The 16,476-nt window shown below is 44.8% G+C and overlaps 1 protein-coding gene across 12 annotated transcripts in view; it reads left to right on the forward strand.

Annotated features, from left to right (window-relative positions):
- ATF6 (activating transcription factor 6) overlaps positions 1 to 16,476 on the forward strand; it is a 386,674-nt gene that overhangs the window by 180,718 nt on the left and 189,480 nt on the right. For 9 of the 12 annotated variants that reach the window (XM_037907733.2, XM_043552969.1, XM_043552971.1 and 6 more), the window contains one exon: positions 9,735 to 9,849. In XM_037907733.2, coding sequence (XP_037763661.1) covers positions 9,735 to 9,849 — 115 coding nt within the window. The remainder of the gene's footprint in view (positions 1 to 9,734; positions 9,850 to 16,476) is intronic. The other 3 variants (XM_043552967.1, XM_037907734.2, XM_043552973.1) reach the window with 1 other exon arrangement.

Raw genomic sequence — 16,476 nt, forward strand, 5'->3', positions numbered from 1 at the left:
AACAAGGTCAGCTCCCAGACTGCTGCACTGGGCAGCACAGCGTGGGGAGGAGGTGACCAGCCCTCTGTGGAGAAAGAAGTGGTTCGGGACTATTTAGAAAAGCTGAATGAGCACAAGTCCATGGGGCCGGATGCGCTGCATCTGAGAGTGCTAAAGTAGCTGGCAGATGTGATTGCAGAGCCATCTGCCATTATCTTTGAAAACTCATGGCGATCGGGGGAGGTCCCGGACGACTGGAAAAAGGCTAATGTAGTGCCCATCTTTAAAAAAGGGAAGAAGGAGGATTCTGGGAACTACAGGCAAGTCAGCCTCACCGCAGTGCCTGGAAAAATCATGGAGCAGGTCCTCAAGGAATCAATTCTGAAGCACTTAGAGGAGAGGAAAGTGATCAGGAACAGTCAGCATGGATTCACCAAGGGCAAGTCATGCCTGACTAATCTAATTGCCTTCTATGACGAGATAACTGGCTCTGTGAATGAGGGGAAAGCAGTGAACGTGTTGTTCCTTGACTTTAGCAAAGCTTTTGACACGGTCTCCCACAGTGTTCTTGCCAGCAAGTTAAAGAAGTATGTGCTGGATGAACGGACAATAAGGTGGATAGAAAGCTGGCTAGATTGTCAGGCTCAACGGGTAGTGATCAATGGCTCCATGTCTAGTTGGCAGCCGGTATCAAGCGGAGTGCCCCAAGGGTGAGTCCTGGGGCCAGTTTTGTTCAATATCTTCATTAATGATCTGGAGAATGGTGTGAATTGCACCGTCAGCAAGTTTGCAGATGACACTAAACTGGGAGGAGAGGTAGATACGCTGGAGGGTAGGGATAGGATACAGAGGGTCCTAGACAAATTAGAGGATTGAGCCAAAAGAAATCTGATGAGGTTCAAGAAGGACAAGTGCATAGTCCTGCACTTAGGATGGAAGAATCCCGTGCACCGCTACAGACTAGGGACCGAATGGCTCGGCAGCAGTTCTGCAGAAAAGGACCTAGGGGTTACAGTGGACGAGAAGCTGGATATGAGTCAACGGTGTGCCGTTGTTGCCAAGAAGGCCAGTGGCATTTTGGGATGTATAAGTAGGGGCATTGCCAGCAGATTGAGGGACGTGATCATTCCCCTCTGTTTGGCACTGTTGAGGCCTCATCTGGAGTACTGTGTCCAGTTTTTGGCCCCACACTACAGAACAGATGTGAAAAAATTGGAAAGAGTCCAGTGGAGGGCAACAAAAATGATTAGGGGACTGGAACACATGAGTTATGAGGAGAGGCTGAGGGAACTGGGGATGTTTAGTCTGCAGAAGAGAAGAATGAGGGGGGATTTGATAGCTGCTTTCAACTACCTGAAAGGGTGTCACAAAGAGGATGGATCTAGACTGTTCTCAGTGGTAGCAGATGATAGAATGAGGAGTCACGGTCTCAAGGTGCAGTGGGGGAGGTTTAGGTTGGATATTAGGAAAAACGTTTTCACTAGAAGGGTGGTGAAACACTGGAATGTGTTACCTAGGGAGGTGGTGGAATCTCCTTCCTTAGAAGTTTTTAAGGTCAGGCTTGAGAAAGCCCTGTCTGGGATGATTTAGTTGGGGATTGGTCCTGCTTTGAGCGGGGGGTTGGACTAGATGAGCTCCTGAGGTCCCTTCTAACCCTGATATTCTATGATTCTATGATACCCCTTTTCTCTTGTTTTTGAATACAGTATTCCAAACCAGTTGGGCCATGAAGGCACTCCTTACCAGTACCAGGAAGAACATAAGAACTGCCAGTACTAGGTCAGACCAATGGTACATTTAGCCCAGTCTCCTGTCTTCCAACAGTGGCCCATACCAGGTGCTTCATAGGAGCTGAACGGAACAGGCAATCATCGAGTGATCCATCCTCTTGTTGTCCACCCCCAGCTTCTTGAAGTCAGAAGCTAGGGAAACCCAGGAATGAGGTTGCATCCCTGACCATCTTGGCTAATAGCCTTCATGAGCTTATCTAATTTTTTTTTAAACCCGTTGTGCTTTTGGCTTTCACAACATCCCCAGGCAATGAGTACCGCAGATTGTTGTGTGAAGAAGTACTTCCTTATGTTTGTTTAAAATCTGCTGGCTACTAAATTCATTGGGTGAGCCCTGGTTCTTGTTATGTGACAGAGTAAATAAAACTTCCTTATTCAGTTTTTTTCCAAAGTCTCAATCTGGGAGAGTTCCTCAGATGTGTCTGTCACCTAAAAAGAATGGCTCAGGTGTGGGAATCTCCCTCACATCCTCTGCAGTAAAGACCGATGCAAAGAATTCATTTAGCTTCTCTGCAATGGCCTTCTTTTCCTTGAGTGCTCCTTTAGCACCTCGATCATCCAGTGACCCACTGATTGTTTGGCAGGCTTCCTGCTTCTTACATACTTAAATTTCTTTGCTATTAGTTTTTGAGTCTTTGGCTAGCTGCTCTTCAGATTCTTTCTTGGCCTGCCTTCTATTTTCTATTTTAAGTGGGATTTAACTTCCAATTTTTAAAGGTGCCTTTTTGCCTCTTCCCTCTAACTTTTTAACTAACTTTCTCATTTTTGTGTAGTTCCCATTTCTGAAGGAAATACTCATGTATCTTGATTCTGACAGGGTTTATATTTGCTAGTGCCAAATGCTGTGTTTAGCTTTGGAAGATATTATGGGAAGTATCACTGTTGATATAAGTGGACAAGAGTGAACTTAACTTTGTGATAACTTTAATATATAATAATGTGAGTATAATACTGTGATGAAGTGGGATTTTTCTGTAATATATTTGACACCCTATGTGTGCCTCAGTTTCACTTATATTTTGTATTGCTACCCGGTGCGGGAAAGAGAACTAAGTTTGAAACTGCCTGAAGTCATTTGCATAGGAAGAAGGAGGTGGCATTTCCACCTCATCAGGCAAGAAGGAAGATATATTAATTGGTATTACTTCCTCATCTACTCACCTTTCTCAAATGATGCTGCCCCAAAGCTGGTGGTGTAGTCCTCATGCTGTGAATCTATGACAGTTGATGGGAGAAGTGGGATGCTGAATCAAACCATAGTATTTTGCAATAAGTGACTTGCTGCAGTAGAAACAAGGTTAGTCAAAGGAAACATCAAGAAAATGGTGTATAATCACCACTGTGAGAAGGTCATCATAAACCCGTGCAAGGAGAGAGGGTTAAGTGTTGGGAAGTTCAACAAGGCGCAGCTTATTGCACAGCTGGAGAAGGATCAGACCAAGAAGAAGTTTCCAGGCACAGGCAGGGTTCCCAGAGAATCGGAGAGTGACACAGGCAGCAGCAGGGCATCCTCGAGACCTGGTTCCCCAACTAGTATGGTGTCATCACAACCCAGTTGCCCTTGAATAGATTAGAAGTAGTGGGAGTTGGAGCTAAGAGCAAACGAACTAGCAGATTGTGAGAGGCAGCAAAAACATGAAGAATGGTGAAAACATCAGGCAAAGTAATGAAAGCATGACCTGGAGATGGAGAAGCTGAGGAGCAAGGGGTCCCATAGAGGGGTAAGTGGTGAAAGACCCCAGGATGCCAGTTCTTCAGGGAGTCTAGACACCAAATTGTTGCCCCAGTTTGAGGAGGCAGGCGGAGATATAGATAAGAACACAAGAATGGCCATACTAGGTCAGACCAAAGGTCCATCCAGCCCAGTATCCTGTCTTCCGACAGTGGCCAATGCCAGGTGCCCCAGAGGGAGAGAACCTAACAGGTAATGATCAAATAATCTCTCTCCTGCCAGCCATCTCCACTCTCTGACAAACAGAGGCTAAAGACACCATTCCTTACCCATCCTGGCTAATAGCCATTAATAGGTTAAAACTTAACCTCCAGGAATTTATCCAGTTCTCTTTTAAACCCTGTTATAGTCCTAGCCTTCACAACCTCCTCAGGCAAGGAGTTCCACACGTGGACTGTTTGCTGAGTGAAGAAGAACTTCCTTTTATTTGTTTTAAACCTGCTACCCATTAATTGCATTTGGTAGCCCCTAGTTCTTATATTATGGGAACAAGTGAATCACTTTTCCTTATTCACTTTCTCCACACCACTCATGATTTTATATACCTCTATCATATCCCCCCTTAGTCTCCTCTTTTCCAAGCTGAAAAGTCCAAGCCTCTTTAATCTCTCCTCATATGGGACCCGTTCCAACCCCCTAATCATTTTAGTTGCCCTTTTCTGAACCTTTTCTAATGCCAGTATATCTTTTTTGAGATGAGGGGACCACATCTGTATTCAGTATTCAAGATGTGAGCGTACGATGGATTTATATAAGGGCAATAAGATATTCTCCGTCTTATTCTCTATCCCTTTTTTAATGATTTCTAACATCCCGTTTGCTTTTTTGACTGCCGCTGCACACTTTGAGAAGGCTTACAACCTGGTTGACTCCCTTACTTAGTTCCAAAGCTATAGAAGCATACAGCCAGATAGGCAGAGTTGATGGAGACTATGAACAGTTTAAAAAGGTGTTACTGCTTAAGTTTGCATTAACACCTGATGGTTATAAGAAAGTGTTTCAGGGTGTGCAAAGGACTTACTGTGTGACATATATGGAAGCCACCATGCTGATGGGAGTATATCTTCACAAATGGGATAAGGGTGCAGGTGGAGGATTTGTATAAATCCTTGACAAAACCCTGGCTAGGATTATTTAGTTGGAGTTGGTCCTGCTTTGAGCAGGTGGTTGGACTAGGTGACCTCCTGAGGTCTCTTCTATGATTTTATGATTCAATGCTGGTGAGGTTGGAAAACTCTCAGATGTGTTCCCATGAGCTTAAAATGTAGTTAGTGGACAGGAAGCCTAAGGAGCTGTGTAATACAAGCTGGTTGGCAGATGGACAGTTGGTCTGAGTATGAAAAGAGACCCAATGGGGACTGGTCTAAGCATCTGTCCTGGGACAGGGAACCAGTAGAGGTACCCAAGAAGTAGGATTCAGGTTCACCCACAGTGGGGGGAGCAGCTGACCCCAGTAGCCCCTGCTAAGGGATTGTAAAGACCTGAGATGCAACATTTGTCGAAAACAGGGCATAATGCCTAAGGATTGATGAAGTAAGGTTTGCCCAGGATAGAGAGACAGACACATACTCTGTGCAGCCAAGAAAGCAGCCAGCAGTTCAGGCTCAGAGAGTGAATTATGTGACAGAATTTTTGAAAGGGAAGATATGAAACTGCTCTGAATGGTGTATTGGAAACGGTAAGTTTGACTGATTAGAAACTTGCTGTAAGAATCGTGAAAGTGCCTGGTAGAACAGCTACCAAGGTGATGAGAAATATGCTGGGTCATCTATGGATAACAATTGTGGGTTTGAACTTCCTCAGGTCACTGGGTAAAGTGACCCTGCTTGGTTTGCTGTCGAAGGAGGAAAAGATATGACAAAGTGGGAATTTTCTGTAATATTTTTATGAAGTCTGTGTGTGCCTCGGTTTCCCTGATATTTTGCATGATTACCCAGTGGGGAAAAAGGAATAAGCTTGCTCTCAGGGCAGGCTGAGAGATATACATGCATGTGTGTCACCTAGCTGTCTGAGCCAAAATGGGTCATTAAAAAGGACCGGTCGAGGCCATTCTGAGAAGACAGTGGAAAACCCAATCACCAGGACATTGACACCTAGCAACCGGTGACCCAGTGAGGAAGGGATTTTTCCCACCTCTCAGCAGGGAAGCTGAGCATAGACCCCAGCTTGAGAACAAAGGACTGGAAGGTGTGAGGTGGGGGATAAGTGTTGGATTCTGGAGGAAGCTGGAGGGGCTCCCACTTGGGAACTAAGACGATGATATGAAGAGAAACACACACAGAGCCTGAACATGAGTTCACTACAGCGTGGCTGGGCTCTGGGCTGACCAGAATGGACTATGCTTTAGCCTTCATTTCTCTGTGCTAACCAATGGGCATCCTGTGCTGTGTTCTAGTGGACTAATACAGGCTACTGTTTGACAGTGTTGTTTGAGTCACTGCGAATACTTGCTGAGGTGCATTAATTCCTGAAGAGTGGACAAGTCTCAAGAAGGAGTCTGTCTTAGTTGGACTTGCTGAACAGAGCTCATGGGTGAAGCAGGAGGGCTGAAGCCCAGAGGTTCAGTCAAGGAGGCGGTGAGGCCACTGTTGTGTTAACAGGCTAGCGATCTGGAGTCCAAGGTGTTCTGCAACCCATAGCAGCCAGCATGACTTCAGGTCAGTTCTCTCTCTCACTCAGCTTCCATGTCCTGTTCATATAGCCTAGCCCCAGAGAGGGCTCCTTGATTGCACCCAACCTATTTTGGCTGTAAGCACCAGACTGTCCCTTAAAGGGGCACCCCACCATAACTCCCAAGGAAGAGATGGAGGAATGAGACCCAGTAGACTAGTGCCTCCTGAATTCTTGGAGGTGATGTTTAAAAAGGTCTCCGTTACACTGGGACTCCAAGCCCAGCAGACAAAGGAGAACAAGAAAGGTCAGAATGGAGGATGGACCTTTTGGGGAGAAAGGCTCAAAATGAGACTAAGAAAGCTATGTTCTTTCCTTTGCATTCCTTGTTTGAAAGCAGGATCAATCTGAATGGGAAGAACCAGCTACAGACAGATATTCTGAAAAACAGGCTCCCAAGTTCTGTCGTTTCCCTGAAGATAAATAAGACTCTCCAAATTCCTTACACAGTAGACACAGGCCTACTATTTTCCTGAACACCAAACCAATAGGCGTAATTAGGCATCCCTCAAAAAATGTATGAAGCTTTAACTATAGTCCTTCAAGTATACATCTTTTCCGAGACCCTCAGAAGGCCGTCTGGCTTAGACAAATGATGAGAATGAACCTAATAATGAGTCAAGTCTGTACTGCATAAGATCACCCTGGCAGCCTCTTATATATTGGAGCTTCCTTGGGTGCTCTGAGATCCTCATCCAGGAGTGTTGTCCAGGAGGCAGCTCTGCCTTTGTGCGTGGTAGTGAGTTGACCAAGAAATCCATGCCTTTTCTGTGGAGACCTTGACTAGGTGTAGACACTGCCAAGCTGCCTTTTACCTTGGTCCTAACCCCTCCAGGAGATGTCCAGGGAAGGAGAAGTGTCTGTGTCCTGGAATTAATAAGACCCCAAAGAGCAGGTTTCTTTTCTCTCCCAAGCCTCCAACAACTGGATGCACTAAGTCATACTGAAATAAAGCATGTGTCCCAGACAGAACAATAAGAGAGAAGATGAGAGATTTCCCTTGCTCTGCTGTATTGTATTTGTATTGCCCAGGAGGCACCGCCTGTGGGGAACTGTAATATATCTAAAGTCTCTCTACAGATGCATGGAAAATCCTGGATACTCCTGGCATGGAACCATGGAAGCCTTGTATGTGGGATGGCCATATGGTTTCCCTGCCTATCCAGATCAGGAACTTTCATTGCAGGTTCCTTCATGTCTGCTATCAGGGGTAATGCTGGTCTCTGTCACTCTCAGTCATGGGAATGGCTGCCCTCTACTCCAAAGGAATTCATATGGAAAGCAGTGACTGAAAAGGACCGTACAGTCTGGGAACTATGTGAATGTGAGCTCTCCCTGTGATGCTGTGGCTGAAATGACTAACATGATCAAAGGATGCATGGCCGAGGGAATATCAAGCAGGAGAAAGCAATGATTTATAGTTCCGTATAGAACACTGGTGAGATGAGTAGTGGCATACTCCGTTCCCACTTTAAAAAGGAAGTTGCCAAATTGGAAGGGATTCAGAGAAGAGCCACAATGATGATTCCAAGTCTGGAAAACTTGTCTTACAGTGAGAGACTGAAAAAGCTCAGTCTTTTCAGCTTGTTCAAGAGAAGGTTAAGAAGTGACTTGATGAGAATCTATAAGCACATACACAGGGGAAAGGATATCAGATAATAAAGGGCTTTATGGATTTTCCCCCTCTTCCTCTACTACATGCTGGTAAAAGGTGTATTTGTGCAGTCAGTACATACACCAATGTATCAGAGTCCTCATCCCTTCATGGCATGGATTTATCATAAATATAATCACCTTCTATAGTGGCGGTGGCCTGTGATAACTGAGCACATTTTAGACATTAAAAAGAAATGCTGCTTTCCTTTCAATGTAAGGCCTGATTCAGTAAAAGTAATGTGCAGGTTCTGAAAATTCCAAGGTGCTTGGCATTTGGATATACAATGTAATAAGGTGCTTTTCAGTAATATGGTAATCTATTACTATAGCAATGGGTAGTGTTGCCTCTATCTCCAGACTTCTTTTGACTTTCCTTTGCTCTTGTTCAGCAGCCCTCACTGTGAAGACTTAAATGCTGAAAGGCAGGGGGTTAATCCACTGGGGTTACTTAGAATCTGACATCTGTACTAGCGTGGTTCCATGGAAAACCTCTACCAGCAGAGCGTTGGAAAGGTCCCACGGATTCTACTGGGTTTTGGATCAGAGGCTAATGAAGAGCTTGGTCCAGAGTTTGAAGAGTGTTTATTCTATTTCTGATCTAGATATAGTATGTTTTGTGAGGAACTGCTGAACCTGTTTATTTTGAGGAATATATTTTCTCTTTTCAATGTGTTTTATTGTATAATATGTTTGTGATGTCTTTTATATGGTAAGACTGATACTATGTCTCAGTGTCAGTGTCATGGTCCTATTGTGCCTGCTGCTTATTGCTATTTGATATTAATTATTATTATTTGCTTACACCTTCATTCCAGTTGAAAGGGGGGACCACCCCCTTCATACTTTAAAATGCTGCCACTTCTTGCTCCTAGCTCCTGTGCCAGCCCATCCTTCCCCCACTATCAAAAATAATATTTCTAAAGGTTTGTTTAAAAAAACCAACATACCCTGCCTGGGAAATTAACCTCCACACCATGGATTTAATATGTTAAGGCCACAGCACTTTCTTATCTCCTAATCTTCAGCCAGCCCTATGACAGGTTGGGATCCTGCTAGGCTAGCAGTTGCAGTGCTGCTACCACAGCAACAGTACTAGCAGTTACTAGCAGGAGGTAGTGCCACATAGTATCACAGCAGAGAGGTCACTTTGTAATGTGTTTGTGCCCTGAGCTGCATAAGTAGTACACTTTAGAAATATAAAACCAGATTAACCCATTGCTTCCATTGCATTTTAAACTGGGTCAGTAAAAGCAATGCCATCATCTGAAAATCCAAGACAATGGTATCTGCTTATAGAGTGTAGTACTGCTTTGTGCCAGTACGCTATGGTATTACCACAGCAAATACTGCAAGCAGATGGTATGCCACTAAAGTAGAACTTCTTGAAAGTCAAATTATGCTGAAATCCAATGAATTGTATAAATCAGTCCCTCAAATTAGAGAACATATTTACTTCTTAAAATACATATTAGGGAAAAATTTTGGTAGCAACATGTCATGGGAATTTCTCACTGTCCTACGAGAGCAGTGAGGCAATTCTGTGAGAGTCAGGCAAGCAGGTATTTTTGCTCAGAATATTTTAAACATGCTGAAGAGAACTCTTATCCCCAGACCCGTGATAATATGTAAATCTAGACTTGCAGAAGAGTAGTAGCTAGGATTCCTAAATTCTGTTCTTATTCCTGCCTCTGGTTTACTCTTACCTAATGTTCATATAAATGTTCTTAATGCCAGATTTTCAAAAGAGATTGGCATCCAGCAGCCCTTATTATATGCCCATGTGTTCATAATCTGTATCACACAAGAACCAGAAGACAATTGGAGCTGCTGCATGCTGAGCTCTTTGAAAATCTGGCCCTTAAAGATGGTATCTCACTTAAGGTTCTTAACTCCCCTCTCTATTTCAGCAGGAACTCAGGGAATGAGTTGCAGGTGTATTATGCCTCTCCGAGAAATTACCAAGACTTCTTTGAAGCTATTCACAGAAGGAGGGATACATTCTACGTGGTATCTTTTCGTAGGGTAAGTGCAACACACATTCATTATTGAACTGGTAAATGGGGTGGTGGTAAAGGTCATGATGGTTCAGCGTTTGGTCCTTGAGTTAGGGGAGGAGTACTAGTCCACAGCTGAAGTTGAAGCTAGTTTACCTTTTTAAGTCTGATTTTTTTCAAAAATCCCTTGTTTTACTGGGAAAAAAAACAATTTACCTGAAATTGTATATGCCACAATTCATTCCAGGATAGAAGTTGTCTGGAAAGTCTGGGATGAATCACACAAGGAGTTTCAAAGATACAAAGCTTGTTTTTTTTCCTGGTTATTCCCTTCTTTACAGATGTTTTCTAAACTGTTTTGGTTACTATAGCTCCTAATTCATGTGGAAGCTTCACTTAATCTCCAAGTGTCATTACTGAATGGAAGTGTCTTTCATGGGATTTGAGACGGTGTGTGTAGCAATTATGGAGTGGTCACTAATGAGATGAACCTATGTGATGGATGGCTATGGTTGTTTCACAGCTTCTAGTTGTTCTCAAGGTGTCATACTCGGGGTACAGCTAGTCTTGTGTGGTTGAAATGATGGTGTATTTCCATAGTTTAGACCTTTTCAGGAAGGTTGTAGGGTGGCACACTCATTTGGAACCCCAAGCTTTCTATGGGTCTTGTGAAAACTGCAGCATTGTTTTAGTGGTTTTTGGATAAAGCAAATGATGGATTCTTTTTTCTGTCTTAAATATTGGCTACAATTTTTTTTTTGTCTGTGACTATTACTGAATAAATCTTGGTTGCAAACTTAGCCCAAAGGATAAGGTTTTCTCTCTTTTGATGACTACCAGTAAATCCATGGAATGTAGTTTAAATCCGGAGTGCACTAGAACAGGATTGCACCATTGCTAAACATTGATCCAGCCCCTGACTCATGCTGGGTTCAGTTTAATTAAGCATCAGTCTTTCTTAAAAAGCCATACATTTGTGAGCAGACTGACTGCTCTGTATTCCAGCTGGTGATGGACGTTATCAGGTGGTAGAGGAATACCTACTCTTGTAAGTAAACTTAAAAGGTACCGTTTCTGAGTTTCTAATGGGGCTGTTGTTACTGAAAGGCCAGTAACTGATCAGTGTTGTTAAAAATCAGATTGCAGATTCATTTATAGTAACCACTAGTTCAAGGCTTCCCAGCTAGAGATCCATATCCCTCAAGGAGTAGGTAAAGCAACAATGGCAGTCCTTAGTATTTACTCAGGTTTCGGTAAAAGCTTTTCACACAGTTCTCATCGGGCTGAATATGACCTTTGCTACTTCACAGGCTTTCTGGGGGACAGCTATGCTCTTCTGTGGGTATGGGGAAACTGGTGGATGTGATATATCTTGACTTTAGCAAAGCTTTTAATATGGTCTCCCACAGTATTCTTGACCCCAAGTTAAAAAAGTATGGATTGGATGAATGGACTATAAGGTGGATAGAAATCTGGCTAGATTGCCGGGCTCAACAGGTAGTGATCAACGGTTCGATATCTAGTTGGCAGCCAGTATCAAGTAGAGTGCCCCAGGGATCAGTCCTGGGGCCAGTTTTGTTTAACATCTTTATTCAAGCCCTCGGATCGCTACCCCTTCCTGCTTCTCCACGTGGGCACCAATGATACTGCCAAGAATGACCTTGAGTGGATCACTGCAGACTACGTGGCTCTGGGAAGAAGGATAAAGGAGTTTGAGGCACAAGTGGTGTTCTCGTCCATCCTCCCCGTGGAAGGAAAAGGCCTGGGTAGAGACCGTCGAATCGTGGAAGTCAACGAATGGCTACGTAGGTGGTGTCGGAGAGAAGGCTTTGGATTCTTTGACCATGGGATGGTGTTCCAAGAAGGAGGAGTGCTAGGCAGAGATGGGCTCCACCTAATGAAGGAGGGAAGAGTATCTTCGCAAGCAGGCTGGCTAACCTAGTGAGGAGGGCTTTAAACTAGGTTCACCGGGTGAAGGAGGCCAAAGCCCTGGGGTAAGTGGGGACGTGGGATACCGGGAGGAAGCACGAGGAGAGCGCGAAAAGGGAGGGCTCCTGCCTCATACTAAGAAAGCAGGACAAACAACATGTTATCTCAAGTACCTGTACACAAATGCAAGAAGCCTGGAAAACAAGCAGGGAGAACTGGAAGTCTTGGCACAGTCGAGGAATTATGATGTGATTGGAATAACAGAGACTTGGTGGGATAACTCACATGACTGGAGCACTGTCATGGATGGATATAAACTGTTCAGGAAGAACAGGCAGGGCAGAAAAGGTGGGGGAGTTGCATTGTATGTAAGAGAGCAGTATGACTGCTCAGAGCTCAAGTATGAAACTGCAGAAAAACCTGAGTGTCTCTGGATTAAGTTTAGAAGCGTGAGCAACAAGGGTGATGTCGTGGTGGGAATCTGCTCCAGATCACCGGACCAGGGGGATGAGGTGGACGAGGCTTTTTTCCGGCAACTAACGTAAGTTACTAGATCACGGGCCCTGGTTCTCATGGAAGACTTCAATCACCCTGATATCTGCTGGGAGAGCAATATATCAGTGCACAGACAATCCAGGAAGTTTTTGGAAAGTGTAGGGGACAATTTTCCTGGTGCAAGTACTGGAGGAACCAACTGGGGCAGAGCTCTTCTTGACCTGCTGCTCACAAACCGGGAAGAATTAGTAGGGGAAGCAAAAGTGGATGGGAACCTGGAAGGCAGTGACCATGAGATGGTAGAGTTCAGGATTCTGACACAGGGTAGAAAGGAGAGCAGCAGAATACAGACCCTGGACTTCAGAAAAGCAGACTTTGACAGCCTCAGGGAATGGATGGGCAGGATCCCCTGGGAGAATAACATGAAGGGGAAAGGAGTCCAGGAGAGCTGGCTGTATTTTAAAGAATCCTTATTGAGGTTACAGGGACAAACCATCCCGATGTGTGGAAAGAATAGTAAATATGGCAGGCGACCAGCTTGGCTTAACAGTGAAATCCTTGCTGATCCTAAACACAAAAAAGAAGCTTACAAGAAGTGAAAGATTGGCCAAATGACCAGGGAAGAGTATAAAAATATTGCTCTGGCCTGCAGGAGTGAAATCAGGAAGGCCAAATCACACCTGGAGGTGCAGCTAACAAGAGATGTAAAGAGTAACAAGAAGGGTTTCTTCAGGTATGTTAGCAACAAGAAGAAAGTCAAGGAAAGTGTGGGCCCTTTACTGAATGAGGAAGGCAACCTAGTAACAGAGGATGTGGAAAAAGCTAATGTACTCAATGGTTTTTTTGCCTCTGTCTTCACGAACAAGGTCAGCTCCCAGACTGCTGCACTGGGCAGCACAGCATGGGGAGGAGGTGACCAGCCCTCTGTGAAGAAAGAAGTGGTTCGGGACTATTTAGAAAAGCTGGACGAGCACAAGTCCATGGGGTCGGATGCACTGCATCCGAGAGTGCTAAAGGAGTTGGCGGATGTGATTGCAGAGCCATTGGCCGTTATCTTGAAAACTCATGGCGATCGGGGGAGGTCCCGGACAACTGGAAAAAGGCTAATGTAGTGTCCATCTTTAAAAAAGGGAAGAAGGAGGATCTGGGGAACTACAGTCCAGTCAGCCTCACCTTAGTCCCTGGAAAAATCATGGAGTAGGTCCTCAAGGAATCAATTCTGAAGCACTTAGAGGAGAGGAAAGTGATCAGGAACAGTCAACATGGATTCACCAAGGGCAAGTCATGCCTGACTAATCTAATTGCCTTCTATGACGAGATAACTGGCTCTGTGGATGAGGGGAAAGCAGTGGACGTGTTATTCCTTGACTTTAGCAAAGCTTTTGACACGGTCTCCCACAGTATTCTTGCCAGCAAGTTAAAGAAGTATGGGCTGGATGAATGGACTATAAGGTGGATAGAAAGCTGGCTAGATTGTCGGGCTCAACGGGTAGTGATCAATGGCTCCATGTCTAGCTGGCAGCCGGTATCAAGTGGAGTGCCCCAAGGGTGGGTCCTGGGGCCAGTTTTGTTCAATATCTTCATTAATGATCTGGAGGATAGCGTGGATTGCACCGTCAGCAAGTTTGCAGATGACACTAAACTGGGAGGAGAGGTAGATACGCTGGAGGGTAGGGATAGGATACAGAGGGCCGTAGACAAATTAGAGGATTGGGCCAAAAGAAATCTGATGAGGTTCAAGAAGGACAAGTGCAGAGTCCTGCACTTAGGACAGAAGAATCCCATGCACTGCTACAGACTAGGGACAGAGTGGCGAAACAGCAGTTCTGCAGAAAAGAACCTTGGGGTTACAGTGGTCGAGAAGCTGGATGTGAGTCAACAGTGTGGCCTTGTTGCCAAGAAGGCTAATGGCATATTGGGCTGTATAAGTAGGAGCACTGCCAGCAGATTGAGGGACGTGATCATTCCCCTCTGTTTGGCACTGTTGAGGCCTCATCTGGAGTACTGTGTCCTGTTTTGGGCCCCACACTATAAGAAGGATGTGGAAAAATTGGAAAGAGTCCAGCGGAGGGCAACAAAAATGATTAGGGGCTGGAGCACATGAGTTATGAGGAGAGGCTGAGGGAACTAGGATTATTTAGTCTACAGAAGAGAAGAGTGAGGGGGGATTTGATAGCTGCTTTCAACTACCTGAAACGGGGTTCCAAAGAGGATGGATCTAGACTGTTCTCAGTGGTGGCAGATGAGAGAACAAGGAGCAATGGTCTCAAGTTTCAGTGGGGGAGGTCTAGGTTGGATATTAGGAAACACTATTTCACTAGGAGGGTGGTGAAGCACTGGAATGCGTTACCTAGGGAGGTGGTAGAATCTCCTTCCTTAGAAGTTTTTAAGGTCAGGCTTGAGAAAGCCCTGTCTGGGATGATTTAGTTGGGGATTGGTCCTGCTTTGAGCAGAGGGTTGGACTAGATGATCTCCTGAGGTCCCTTCCAACCCTGATATTCTATGATTCTATGATAGCCAAACACAGGTAACATTAAATTAGAGGACGTGTGCTAAAAGTATGTAGAAAGCATATGTAGCACACATCTATACCGAGGCTATTATTAAGGGCATCCAGGAGTGTCTATATTGTTCGTGCACCTCATTGCACTAAACCTTACAAGTGCTTTGGATGATCTCCTGAAGTCCCTTCCAACCCTGATATTCTATGATAGCCAAACACAGGTAACATTAAACAAGAAGACGTGAGCTAAAAGTATGTAGAAAGCATATGTAGCACACATCTGTACCGAGGCTATTATTAAAGGCATCCAGGAGTGTCTATATTGTCCGTGCACCTCGTTGCACTAAACCCTACAAGTGCTTTGGAATGGTGTGAACAAGCAACTGGTTTGTTTACCTGCCGCGTCCGCAGGTTCGGCCGATCACGGCTCCCACTGGCCACGGTTTGCCGCTCTGGGCCAATGGGGACTGCGGGAAGCAGTGCGGGCCAAGGGACTTGCTGGCCACCCTTCCCGCAGCCCCCATTGGCCTGGAGCAGCGAACCACGGCCAGTGGGAGCCGCGATCGGCCGAACCTGCGGACGTGGCAGGTAAACAAACCGGTCCGGCGCGCCAGGGGCTTTCCCTGAACAAGCGGCGGACCGGCATTGAGAACCACTGGACTAGAGGATCCATAAGGACTCGCTACTGCAAATCATTGAGCACTTGGTCCTGACACCAAATATTCAGCCTTTCCTAAAAAGGCTCTTTAAAGAGATACGTTATCAAAAGACATGTTGGGTAACTGATTATTTTTAAAACCTTATTTTTCCCAGCCTCAAAAATTCCTCTTCACTGTATGTCCATGAGAATGTGTGATTGATCTCTGAATACATCCCTTACTTCACTGGGCCTCTCTACAGTACTTTCGGTTAACGTGTGAAGTGTTGTGTCTGTAAAAATCTCAGGCACAATCAAATAGTGACAGTCTTACTGGAATTGAGGGTTTTATGTTGAATAATGCTTAGTTTCCAGGCTTGTGTCACAAGGTTGGAATTTTGTTATTAAATGCTTGGCAAATGAATCTCTTCTTTTAGCAGTCCATAATACCACAAATATAGTTAGAATGAGACTTGAAATAGCTTTGTGTGGGGTGGTTAATTATGAAACTTTTCCAAGCAACTTCATAACAAAGAGCAAAATTGTATTTGTCAGGCTCTTCATCTTCTGCAGTTGCTTGTCATGGGCCTACCTGAATACACTAGCCAGTTCATGTATTCTGTTTAGATTGTACAGACTGGCAGATAATGATTAGAAAGAATCACTGACTTCCATTCTGACAGCACTGTGTCGGCAGGAGTTGCTCTCCCACCGACATAGCTATCACCTCGTTGAAGTTGGTTTAATTATGTTGACGGGAGAGCTCTCTCCTGTCAGTATAGAGTGGCTACATGAGCAACCTTATAGTAGTGCATCTGCATTGGTACAGCTGTGCCGCTGTAAGCTTGTTAATGTAGCTGTTTTGTGCATCTCCCATTTATTGCTTTTTTAGGGTAAACCTGAACTAGTGAAATTATTTCCCCAGAGGCAAACTCTTTGCCACTTAGATGAACTACACAGATCCCTTTGTAAATGAAAAGGAAAAATTCCTACACATGCCCTGGGGTGTAGTTACAAGAAACTCAGCCTGGGAAATGTCCTTTCCCTTCTTCATTAGGGATCACTGTCCCACACTCCTTCTCAGCGAGGTT

This window comes from Chelonia mydas, chromosome 8, assembly GCF_015237465.2.
Source record: "Chelonia mydas isolate rCheMyd1 chromosome 8, rCheMyd1.pri.v2, whole genome shotgun sequence".
Classification (NCBI taxonomy): domain Eukaryota; kingdom Metazoa; phylum Chordata; order Testudines; family Cheloniidae; genus Chelonia; species Chelonia mydas.